This window comes from Schistocerca nitens, chromosome 4 (genome assembly GCF_023898315.1).
Source record: "Schistocerca nitens isolate TAMUIC-IGC-003100 chromosome 4, iqSchNite1.1, whole genome shotgun sequence".
NCBI classification, from domain to species: domain Eukaryota; kingdom Metazoa; phylum Arthropoda; class Insecta; order Orthoptera; family Acrididae; genus Schistocerca; species Schistocerca nitens.
Genome location: NC_064617.1, coordinates 577473578 through 577487382, shown reverse-complemented (window position 1 = coordinate 577487382; position 13805 = coordinate 577473578). Strand labels below are relative to the sequence as shown.

General features: G+C 36.9%; 1 protein-coding gene across 1 annotated transcript in view; it reads right to left on the bottom strand.

Annotated features, from left to right (window-relative positions):
• LOC126252980 (serine/threonine-protein kinase Nek8) overlaps window positions 1–13805 on the bottom strand; it is a 326833-nt gene that overhangs the window by 214812 nt on the left and 98216 nt on the right. Inside the window, exons 10-11 of the mRNA XM_049954008.1 lie at window positions 12585–12760; window positions 10174–10194 (exon numbers count right to left, since the gene is read on the bottom strand). Coding sequence (XP_049809965.1) covers window positions 10174–10194; window positions 12585–12760 — 197 coding nt within the window. The remainder of the gene's footprint in view (window positions 1–10173; window positions 10195–12584; window positions 12761–13805) is intronic.

Sequence of the window (13805 nt, the reverse complement as noted above, 5' to 3'; positions counted from 1 at the left end):
CAAACAAACCAAATGTAGTTATCACTGTGGTCTTAGGTACATCATCTGGACATACAGGGATGTGATGATAAGCGCTGACCAGATCTATTTTCAAAAATATTTGTTTTCCATATAGTTGGTTGTTAAAATCTTGAAGATTACGAATAGGATCAGTCCAGCTTGGTGATTTTATTGAGAGTACAGTAGTCTCTGCAAGGCCTCCAGGATTTGTCTTTCTTTAGAACTAAGTGAAGGGGGCCTGTCCAGGTGCTCTTTGAAGGCTGGCAGATTTTCATATTAATCGTCTGCTGGAACTCTGGTTTAGCTGCTTAAAGTTTAGCTGGCGGTAGTCATCATGCCTTTGCTGCTGCAGGATGTCCTTCTGTGACAATCATATGAAAAACAGTGGTATCTGGGAGGTCAATACGGATGTCTTCTTGAAGAAAGTTGGGAAATTTCTTTAGAATGGCAGCATATTTTTGATCTGGTGGCATTACATGAACTGTTTCTATGCCCGAGACCTGAATCAATGTGCCGGATGTTCCTGCTGATGTTACCAAGTGAATGAGTCATCTGTTCTTGAGGTCTAATAAAAGATTATAATGGTGAATGAAGTCGGCTCCAATAATCGGAGATTGCACATCTGCAATTATGAAACTCCATGTGAAGTTGCGCCGTAAAGCCAAACAGAGTAATAATAGATGCTCTCTGTAAATATACCAGTGTCATTTGCAACATAAAGTTTATGATATATTTTCTTTCAACAATCACTATTCGAAGGTGGAATCAGAGAAATATCAGCTCCAGTGTCAATTAAGTAACGACTTCCGCTACTTCTGCCGTGAGAAGTAGACAACGTGAAAGATGGCTCCGATCACCTGCCACTACTAGTGTGGAGCATTTGAGTTTGACTGTTTGTTGGAATTTTGGGTGGGAGATGGTCGAAACGAGCATGGGCTCTGACATTTCTTTGGCCTGTGGCTATATTTAAAGTGATACCAACATAGTGCTCCATTAGGATTAAAACACTGGGCTGACCGTGACCTATCTCATGATCTACTTGGTGAGGAGCGAGATGAACATGAGCTGCCTCTTGAACATAACAGTGTTTTCAATTCTCTGATTGTTGAGGTTAATTCAGCAATCTGCGTTTTTAGTTTTGAGATTCTATCTTTACTGGTATCATTTACTTTACTGACTGCAATAGCAGATGATGTCTGCAAGGTCTGAGCACATATATTTGATCTTGTTTGTGAAAATTTGACAATTTTGTCAGCCATAGTGGCTGTGGTGTCAAGATCATCTTTACTTGTAGCTAGTATAGAATGTGTGGTGACAGGAAGCTGCTCCCATAAATATGGTTCTCAAAAAATCATCCTTGACCTGCATACCAGCTAAAGTTCGCATCTCATGTAAGAGCTGAGTTGGCTTTTTTTCACCTAATTCCTCTTCATTAAATAATTTTGTTACTTTTCTGTTTTCTGACTCTTGAAATAACTGAATTAGTCTTGTTTTAAGCTCTGTGAATGGAATGGTAGATAATGGTTGAGTCAAAAAGTCGGAAATTAATTCTCCAACATCTGCTTCCAGTGATGCAACAACATGATTGAATTGTTTTGTTAGTGATACGCAATGGGGTAAACTGTGCTTCAACTTGAAGGAACCATACCTTTATGTTTTTCTTCCAGACAGGTGTAATCTTCACTGAAACATGAGCAATATCTGCTTCATTCTGTACTGATGTGGGCGTTGGATTTGCATAGTTGGTGTTGACGATCATTTTTACACTTCACTAACCACAAATGCGTTCTGTCTCTTATTAATCATGCTGAGGTCACCAATATGGTTTATGGTAGAAGGTCCATAAAAGATCAGAAATAATGTATTTATATGTGTAACGAACACTCAACACATTGTAGATGTGAACAAGATCAGAGATGATAACAGTTTCTAAGTAACAAGACTGTAAACAAAGTTCAGAGGTATAATTTACAAATATTAATACTCAAGTCCACCACACTACCTTTGAAACTATATACAACCTCTAGTTCTTACAGTCTACCCAGTTCATCTTAATTTTCTACCTTTCTGCAGTTTCTTCAGTTTTATTTTGGAGTCCACACTCAATAAATTATGGACAGATTCCACATCTGTCTCTAGAAATGTTTTGCTGTGTAAAATCTGGTTTTGAAATCCCTGTTTTACCATTACATACTCTATCTGATGTTATCCACATCAACATCTTTCTATCATTATTCTTAAACTTAGGATTAGCAATGATGAATTATACTCTTTGTAAAATTCTACCAATCATCTTCCCCTTCATTCTCTTCTCTAAGTCAGTATTCTCCTATGATTTTTTTCTTCTCTTCCTTTTCATACTATTGAATTTCAGTTCCCTGTCACAAATAAATTTTTGTCTCCTTTAACTTCTGAATAATTTCCTTTGTGGAACAATGAAAATTCCAAGTTGGAATATCAGTAATGTAAGAAAAAGATAGACTGCAGCTTACCATAAAGATGACACATTACATTGCAGACAGTCACAACTAAAAGGCGCTTAAACATCAGCCCCTTTGGCCACAGCCTTTGCCAGAAAAAGAAACTCACACGTATTATTCACACAAGCAAGCACACCTCATGCACACATGACCTCCATCTCCAGCAACTGGTACCAGAATTCTAAGCTGCCAGAGATGGCAGTCTTGTGCATGTGACGTGTGCTTGCTTATGTGAATGAATGAGTTTGTGAATGTGTAAGTGTCTTTTAGCTGTGCCTGTCTGCAACTTAATGTGTCATCTTAATGATAAGTAGTAATTTACCTTTCCCTTACACTGTTAGTTTCCTTTATGTCGTCATACATTCTTTCCATCTGTGGAGGTAGTTGGTATTTAAACTTTTGTTACTGTTGTGAGTTTTGGCTTCCTGTCTATTTTGGCTGTGTTAATCTATTCATTACATTATTCATATTAATTTACCCACATTACTATTTTCTTATTCATTGTTAGACCTATTTCTGTGTTATACTTACCTGATTTTGTGTTTGTAAATCTGTATTCACATTACCACAAGTCCCTTTCTTCCTGCACTGCATTTCACTGATCCTCACTATATCTACCTTCAACATATCCATATCTCGTTTTAAATTCTCTAATCTATGTACCAAACTGAGGGATGTAAATGATCATACTCACTCCTGTAGAGTGTAAGTTTTTATTTTCTGATGACAGCATCCAGCTAAGTACTCCCTGCCCAAAGGTCCAAATAGACGACTATTTTACCTCCAAAATATTTTATGCAAGAGAATTCCATCATCAGTAAAATGATTTAAAGAACATGTCACTACAAAATAATGGAACAGCATATGGAGTTCATCAAAATGAATCTAAACACTCAGTAGTACCAATAGACACATCTTGATTTTTACACATGGCACCTAAGGGATGTTTTCTGAACATCTCGAGGAACTTGAAATATATGGATTCCACCTGAAACAATCAAATACAATACTCACTCTCCAGTGTGACTTCAAGAATTCAGCATATACTTATGAATATACTTAGATGGACTAACAAGCAATAGCTCTCCAACTCTGCTGTGGTATCTGTTGGCAGAAGAAAAGTTAAGCAATTCACTGCACTTGCTGGCAGTATGATTGAGTCATAGTGTGGTTGCAGGCAGACTGAGCCTGATGTACACAAACAGTAAATGCACCTCAGATACCATCCAGATGTACTGCAGTGCTGTCCCTTTTATGATACAGCTTATGAATATGTTCTTTAAAAAAAAAAAAAAAAAAAAAAAAAAAAAAAAAAAAAAAAAAATTGACTTTGACAACCTGTGATTAATCACATACAATTTTAAGAATCTTACATATAAATACTGTCAATCTATATTATCTCATTATCTTGGTATAATTTAAAGAAATTTTCAAAGTTTAAATAATTCCAGTCTGTGTTATCTACAGAACAGTTATTTATTAATGTCATATTTCATTTTATTTTTAGATCTGAAGATAACTATTAATTTGATCAAAATTAATTATCAAGTGTGACAAATTGCAACTGAGACTATTGTAATAAATATTGCAAAATATCACCATGCAATAAATACAAATTCTGCAACAGCCTCTACCAGAAAGTGATGGTGAAGGGCATTTGTTTTCAACAAAGGCAGATTACACTGTAATAAAATATAACACAAGAGGAAATTAAATAGTTAGCTTTCAATAAAACTGCCCCTACTCACTCATTGCTTGCTAGATTTGAGAGTGTGTTTTGCAAACTGAGGTGTGCATATATGCATTAATGTGCATATATGCATTAATGTGTGTGTGTGTGTGTGAGAGAGAGAGAGAGAGAGAGAGAGAGAGAGAGAGAGGAGAGAGAGAGAGTGAGGGGGGGGGGGGGGGGATAAGAGTGGAGGAGAGTGGATTGGATTGTAAAGAATATTTGAACATTATGTGTTGTAACTTTCAGTACTTCTTCTAGAATACAAATAGCAAAGAAGAAAAAATATGGTTTAATCTCCCTCAACAATAAGGCTATCAGAAATGGAGCAGAAACTCAGATTGGGGAAGGATGAAGAAGAAAGTCAGCCACTTCCTTTCAAAGGAACCATCCTGACACTCACCTAAAGAGATTTAGGAAATCACAGAAAACCTATAGCAGAATTTCAGGATGGGGCTTTGAACAATGGAAGTTAAGTGTCTTACTATTGTGCCACCTAGTTTAACAATTACCAATAGGATTTTGTTAAATAGTGTTACATATTCATAAAACACTTATTCTCTCATATTACTGATTTTTGGATATGAAAGGTTATTTTCTGGAAAAATCATTTATAAATTCAGGCCTGGTCCAGAGAAGTAACACTGATGTGGTGAACAACTTGCTTAAAATAACAGTTCATAACAGTTCATAACTGGTTGGTCATTTTCTGAAGATGACATCTACATGAAGTCGAAACCTGTCATTAACAAAATATTATTGCAATCTAGACTGTTGTAAGCCAGTTAAAACCAATTACTTTCTGCATTCCACAAAAGTTTATTAAATATCTAAACTTCATGGGAGTTGTACCAAAACATTACTTCTTTACTGTAACCACTGCTACAATCACTACTTACCCACCAGTTACTTATGTAACTTATGAACATTATGGAAGAGGCAAAGATTTGCTGAATATACACTAAAAAGAAAAAAAGGAAAAGACTGACCACAAAGGAATTATCAAAACTTAGCAGAAATAAATAGATGTGACATACATTTAGAGACAAACAAATGATTTCTATTACAAAAAAATTGAATGATTTATTTGAGAGAAAGAGCTTCAGATGCCCTCCTGAGGGATATTGTGCCAAAATCTGTGCAACTGGCACATTAGATCATTAAAATCCCAAGATGGTTGGAGGGCAATGCCCATAATGGTCCAAATGTTCTCAGTTGGGGAGAGATCTGGCAATCTTGCTGGCCAATAGGGTTTGAAAAGTATAAAGACAAGCAGTAGAAACTCTAGCCATGTGTGGGCAGGCTTTATCTTGTTGAAATGTAAGCCCAGCATGGCTTGCCATATGGCTCAACAATGAGGAATGATGGTCTGGGGTCCCATTTCATTTCATAGCAGGGCTTGTTTGGTTGTCATCCATGGCGGCCTTTCAGTTGCAATAGTCCACTGTCAATATTCTATGCCCCATTTTGTTGCCCTTCAGGGCAAGTCATCCTGGGTCCACATTTCAACAAGATAATACCTGCCCACACATGGAAAGAGTTCTATCACTGTCTTCACACTTTCTAAGCCCTGCCATGGCCACCTAGGTTGCCAGATTTCTCGTGAATCAAGAACATTTGAAGCATTATGGGCAGTGTCCTCCAACCATCTCGGAATTCTGATGATCTAATGTGCCAACTGGACAGAATTTGGCATGATATCCCTCAGGAGGGTATCCAACAACTCTGTCAATTGACATGCAGCCAAATAATTGCTTGGTTAAGGGCCAGAGATGGACCAACATGTGATTAACTTGCTCAATTTGTGAACCTCTTTGTCTCCAATAAATCAGCAAACAGCAAATTGTTCCAAAATTATAATCGTTGGTTTGCCTGTAAATGTACATTACATCTACTGATTTCCATCCCATTTGGATAATTTCTCCATGATGCAATCTTCTTCTTCTTCTTTTTTCTTTCTTTCTCAGAGTGTATTTATACACAGATGTAGTCACCTGAGAAACTGGTATTAAAAGCTCTTCTTTGAAGAGGTTATGAACCTGATGAACAAGCTTTAGCAAATGGACAGTAGTTTGGGTTTTGTTGTCACATACATTTTATTGATTTCAGTGTCATCTCAGACAATCTGAGATGAGGTTCATTGGATGAAGCACTTGAAACCGAGCCCACCGAAAGCACTTGTGAAGTCAAGTCTTGTATTTCGGAGGCCTGTCACTGCTCCTTAGCTATGTTTAGACCAAACATATGCAAGAGAAACAAGACACAGTTCATATACAGGCACAGAAACGCTTACTAACATTAATTTTAGCAATATAAAATGTATATGGTTCTTTCCTCCACTGGTGAAGCAAGAATTAATTTCCACGTGTCAGGATCACAGGAGATATAAGCTACTGTCCAATTAGATAGATAGCTAATATATGTTCACTGAAGCTCCAGAAAGAGAAATTGATTTAGTGATATACTGACACATCTAGTATTGTAATGTGATATTGGGCATATGACACTGGAACAAACAACAAACTAAAATGAAAAGGTAGTTTCCATTAATAATCATTTTGCATTTGAAGGAAGATGCCTCCATATCTGTCTCTTTCCCATGCTCAGAAACACCTGCTATTTGAAGAACAGGCAAGCTGCATAAATTCTTTGAGCTCCGAGCAGACACCTGTATTTTACAGAATAAATGCTGTAACAGTCTGCTATTTCATTATTCTGCAATACCAATTGCTAAAACCTAACAAAACATGAAAATATATTCAGAGCCTTTGACCTTTCTTCTTGAGCAGATGAGTAAGGTGGTAAACAGGGTGCTGACTTGTCTAGTAGACCTACAATTTTCAGGGAAACTGAATTTACTGGAAAAGTCAGAGAATTGTGAAAGACTCGAGGAATTACTGTATTTGTTGATGGAAAGAAATTTTAAGTGTAATTTCATTAAAAATTACTTTATTACTCTGATTTGGAAACAATGGACTGTAGAGTTGCTTATGGAAAGGTGAAAAAGGCTGATAAACTGTTCTAATGTTTGTAGCCCAATTGAGGATACGTGCAGCAAGTTTACCAACTTCAGTAACGTTTGTTACTGTGTATGGGTTCTCAGCCTTCAGGTGCAGTTTCTATTCCATGCCTGTATGGGTGAAATATGTGTGAGATTTTTCACATAGCTGTGAACTTGTCATTTACAAATACACAGAGATGGGTTCCTTAATTTTATAAAAATATAAATACAGATCCTTATTTGAACATTCATGGTTCATAGATCAGCACTGAATATTCCAGTTTTGGTTACTTTTTTACTCATTTCATTATAAAGCATCATGTTTCAAGTTAAGAATTACCTTAGTGTGAAGAGCATCTGGTTTGAAGTATGATTTGTCATTGCTATCAGCAACTATTGATATTTAATTCCAGTGACAACAGTTTGAACATGATGTTGAAAAGTTTTCTCATATACTCACGGGCATCTAAAAAAAATTTTCCAAGAGTGGAGAAGATTCTAAAACTGCCAGGCTTGATACACCAGTAACTGATTTGGTGAGTTTGAAAACTTGTTGTGCCCTAAGTACACAAATCTTAAAATGAATGATATTTATCCACTTAGTTATTTTAAGGTAGAGTACTTTGATGTTAAATGATAAGAATATTTCAATAGTATGTACAAACTACATCTTTTTATGTTAGTAATGTGAATAGAGATGTCACTTTTTTGGTTCAGTGATCTAAAATTATATCTTCAAAACAAAATATCTGGCAAGTTATGAAATAAAAGAAATTATTCACATGCCTATAACCTTTGGCTAAATCTGAAAAAAAGTGATCACAGCACTTGAGAAAATTCTGTCAGATATCCCAGTATGGTCAGCAGTTTTTACATGGTGGGAGAACTGGAAAGGAGTGAATTCAGTCTCATGGTGCCAGCTGAGGAGCTGGCATGAGGTCTGTTAACACAACAACAGCCAGGAGAGAGGTGTGCTGACCACATGCTGCTCCACACCACATTTCGATAATGCCATTGGCTGAGGGTGGCATGGTGGTTTGTTGGGCCAGAGTGGCCCTCTATGGCCAGAACAGCATTTTCCCCCTTTTCTTTTCCTCTGTTTTCTGTTCTTAATGTGAGAGGCATTTGGTAATGCAATACAGTTTTATTTTTCTTTACTGAAAGAAGGTTTATTGTATTCAGAATTTCAATGAGCCATGTTATTCCCCTTTCTTTTGGCTACAAAACCCTATTTGTCAACATAATCTCTGTTAAATGCAATGGTCTTATACCACCTTAGTGGGAGGCCCTGGATGCCTGCATGGCATCCTTCTACTGGTCGATGTTAGAACCAATGTCTTGTTGCATCAATAACCTCCCCATCATTCATTTACTGTTTCCTGCAGAGAGCATTCTTCACTGGGGCAAACAGATAGAAGCCATAAGGTGCAAGATCTGAGCTGTACGGTGGATGAGGAACAACATTCCAATGAAGTCTTGTGAGCACTACCAACAGAGATGTCCAGTTGTGCAACAAGGTGTTTGATTCTGATCCATTGAACACCTCGAATGAGAGTTTCCATACATTCCAACACTGAAGGAATAACAGCTGTGTACAGCATGGTGGAGATCAGACAGGTTTGCGTGACCTAGTTGTGATTATGACAGACGCCTCGCCAATGACTCACCATCCTTGCCAGGTCTCTGTAGATATTCCACAAGCATGAATGAATATCTGTGATGCTCTAGTTTTCTCCCAAAACAAACTCAATGTCAGCTCTCTCCTTGAAATGTCATTTTAAAGGCTACATATAGTGCTGCCACCTATCAGAACTTAGAGAAATAGGAACTGAAACAGGAATATTCCATGAAATTTCCTGGCAGATTAAAACTGTGTGCTGGACCAAGACTCAAACTCGGGACCTTTGTCTTTTACTGGCAGAAGTAAAGCTGTGAGGACAGGGCGTGAGTCATGCTTGGGTAGCTCAGATGGTAGAGCACTTGCCCGTGAAAGGCAAAGGTCCCGAGTTCAAGTCTCAGTCCAGCACACAGTTTTAATCTGCCAGGAAGTTTCATGTCAGTGTACACTCCGCTGCAGAGTGAAAATCTCATTCAGGTATATTCCATGATGTCCCACAGCAAATTTCATATTTTTTCAACCGAAATTAGTCAAGCAAAAGAAATGTGTTGCATTACTTTTTGAGTGCCCCTTGTACATGACACCATCCATAGAAGGTGAATTCCTTTTATGCCATAGTCTTTTAGATTCTCTTGCAGAATTTCATGACCTAGACGAGGTCATGGAAAATTCCTACAAAACAGTGATTCTTGTTTCATTCCACCACAATGAAGTTTGTGTGATTATTTATTGCTTTCTCTGTTGATGAGCCATTACAAAGTAGTTCTTAAAAGGTTACAGTCAGAAATGTGGCTCACTATTCTTTTATAAGCTAAGATCTCAAAAAGTTTTGAAAAATGGGAAAGATGGCAATGAATGTAGGGTTAGAGATTATTTGCTCAGCTCTACTTATGTAAATGGATGTTACTACAGCATAATTCAGTGCTCCAGAAAATACACTTAGTGTTAGCACGCTTTTCTAAAAAAGCTTGAATAAGGAAATGCAGTTTGAGTTCTAAGTTCAAGTTTTTATCTAGGTTGACTCAGTGAGCCATGATTATTAGGGGTCTTAAATAAAAATCCCTCGGAAATATTAACTTGCCAGCATAAAAAAACGATACTGACCCTAGAATATACATCTAACTCTGACAATACTGTTTCACTGCTCCAGGCATTACTCAGCTCCAAAGAATACTAATGATAAAACTAATAATAACCAACTGTCTCACTTCCACAGGTACATTCATCTTGGTTATCAGAATATTCATAACAACTGTACTTCCATCAAACACGATCTTTAAAAAGCTTGTTTTTCTAAATTCAAGAGTGAGTATTACATTGTATTTAGCAATTGCAAATTCCATACCTTTGATGTTTTTTGTTGCTGCTTCATTTTGGAGCACAAACAGAAAAATAAAACATTATAAGTGCTCTACAGCATTTAACCAATATTTATATTAACACACTCGTCAAGCATAACATTATCAAACTAATATCTTTCAGGTACACATTAATCACGTATTGAACACTCTTCAGTTTGACACAACAATTGAATCTTGATATAACTGTATTTTTAAACAAATTAAGTATAAGTGCAAATGAAGTTTTTTTTATGACTGGTAATGCACCACTACACTGCATGAAAATGATTAAACAATAAATCTGTGAATCACAGTATCCATGACATTTAGTGCAGTCAGATTATGTAGTCAAAATTAAATTTGTAGAAATTTGTTGTTGTACACCCGTTGAAGAAATCAATGCAAACCATTCCTTTGCATGTCAAAAGACATAAACCACAATCACAGTTGCAAACTGTATACTTCTAAGTTTCCTCAATATGTTTGAGCAATATAATCCTTTGGCTTCACACTGAAAGAAATTACACTAACTGAATACAAAAGACATAAACCACAATCTTAGTTGCAAACTGTACACTTCTAGATTTCCTAAATATGTTTGAGCCAGATAATCTTTTGGCTTCACATTAAAAGAAATTATACTAATTGAAGACTCATTAAGTACTGGTATCATAAAGTTCAGTTACAATGCTGTTTCCAGACTGTAATCATATTAAAATAACAATAATTTTGTTTTAACAATGAAAATAATCATTTACTGATAATATAATGTAAATGGATAGATAAAAAATCTACTCACCAACCGGTGTCAGGGGAACACACACACACAAAAGGATTTAACTTTTACAAACTTTTGGAACCAGTGGCCCCTTCTAGAAGAAGAGTTGAAGTGGAAGGAAGAGAGGTGAAGGAAAAGGACTGGAGCAGTTTAGGGAAAGGAATACAGGTCAAAAAAGTCATCCAGAACCCTGGGTCAGGGGAGACTTACCAGAAAGAATGAGAAGGAAAAAGTCTTTCCTTCTCATTCCATCTACTAAGTCTCCCATTCATATTTTGCATTTGTTTGGCATTTAGATTTGACATCAGCTGAATGTTGGACAGCATGGGAATGTGAAGGCAGGCATACTCATTGAAAATGTTCCACTCGACCACATCTAACCACCACAAGGAAGGGTCACTGTACTGCGCACAAAACACATTGTAGCCTCTTCATATCTGCACCTGCCATCCGAGAACAATAGTGTCCACTCCTTGTAACAGTCTGTGTCGTCCTGCACCATTGGTTAGAGATTAATGGCAGCTGGACTAGGGTATTACCATTCCATGCATAGGGTGCCATTAACACCACTACACAAACAGTTGGATTTGGAGTTGTGCATTGGCCGGGCAGCATGGGCTGCTAATGAATGGCTTCATATTGTGTTAGCATTGGATTTCAGTTCTGCACTATCCTGAGGGACCATTATCGGTGAATATGGTGGCAACCTGGGGCATCTTCCATTCTTGCAGTGTTTTGGAGAGACATAGCAGTGTTACTCCTAGTGTTATGCTGTGGGGAGTTAACGAGTATGACTTCTGCTCATGGCTAGTAATGATTGAGGGAACTCTGATGACATAATAGTATGTCAAAGACATCCAGCATCCTCAGGTGTTACCTCTTGTGTGACAGTATCATGGCACCATCTTTTCAACAGGACAAGGTTTGTCCAAACAAGGCATGCATCTCCATGATCTGTCTGCATAGTGTTGAGGTGCTCCCATGGCCAGCAAGATCCCCAGATCTGTACAAAATAGAACAGGTGTGAGACTAGCTCAGATTTCAACTCTGTCCCAGCACCAGCGTCCAAGATACCAAGGACCAGTTGCAACAGGTGTGGGCCAGCTTACCTCAGAAGAGGATATAATGGTCTTATGACATCTTTCCCAAATGAATCAGCAAACGCATCCGTGCCAGGGTGGCATGCAATATCATACTGGTAAGTATGTTCTTCACAAATCTGACTCAACTTTGTAACCTTTAAATTACATCAAACATTCTCTCAACCCCTTTAAATTTCATTTCCTTTCCTCCTCCCCTTCTGGATGCTTCACTTTTTTCATCTGGCAATACATTAACTGCTTTTACAATAAGAGTATTCTTGAATTGTCATGTTTTTATTGCTGATTTTTAGCAACCTTCAAAAAACGTTTATTCAGTGAAACATCTCAACATAATTTTTGATTATTTGATACTGCAGAGTTAACTTTCCACAAGGTTATCCAGGAGCACAATATGTACCACAGTTACCATCTTACTTCTTTATGAGGTGATTCAAACCTATAAGATTAATATCAAAGTTGAATAACAAATGCTAAATAGTTTAAACATAATAAGAGGACCACAGAAAATCTGCATTTGTGTATTAATAAATTGTACCTGCTTGAGACGTTTACTGCTGATGCTGTATTGAGAGCATTGTCCAGTAATGGGGGTAGTCTGGACTCTAATATCTCAGCAGCTGATGGTCGAAACACTGGATCTCTTTGCAAAAGATCATGAACTAGCTGTCGAAAGCCTGCAGAATAACCTGATGGTATAGGTTGAAATTGCCCCTAAAAAGACAGAAAATGATAACTTGACTGCCTACATAATGTGTAGCTTGTCATCTCAGCTTATCACTGACAAAAAACCTTGTCCATACAACTGACTGTCATGATGAAGACATGAGTGTTTAGAGACAGATTAGAAAGTAATAGAAAGATATATTAACAGGGAGATTTGTACTGGAATATAAGGATATGCTACAAAAGATATTGATATTCAAGCAATACTCCTCCTATAATGCATTGTGTGTGGCCAATATTAGGACAGTTTTTTTTTCTAATTACCTAATTTGAGAGCCAGAATCAGTCTATACTTGTGGACTTAGACAACATTCACTGTTTTCATAAAATATTTGGGGGTCTGGGAAATTTATCACCTGATATCATTCCATTCTACTTTGCATTTGCTTCTAGGTATTGTTCAGAAGCAAGTTCTTTGGCCCAGATCAATTTGAAAGAATGTTATTACTTTTTCATTTTAAATAAGATGTATTAAGTGTATACACTTTTGACACAGGTGTACCTGAATATGAACATGCAAATTCCAAAATATGAACTAAAGAAATTTTGTAATGAAGGCTTTTATTGTGTGAAGATACGTTAAAGGGACCAATTGGCAGCATTTAGTTTCCAACATACTCACAAAGAAAAACAAATTTTGGATATTTTATTATGTCATTAAATGTAACTTTTCTGAAAAATGATTAGAATACTGTTGTCATATGTGAGCTAATGTGAGCCACACACACACACACACACACACACACACACACACAAATAACTGCTTGGCAGTGTTTAGTGAATGTACTCACTTTCCCTTCTGTATCTGCTTCTAGGAGTGGGCTTTTCTTTGACATAAAGATGTCTTATAGTTTTGATGTATCTGACTCTACTTCAGGTGATGTTTGAAAGGTATAGATGAAATAGAAAGGACGACAACATCCACAGAAAAGGAAGAAGGTCTAGAAGGATGACTCTCACATAATGTCTGATATTTTGTTCATCGACAGTTAAATAGTGTCACATAATGTTTTATTACATGAATACTGATGTA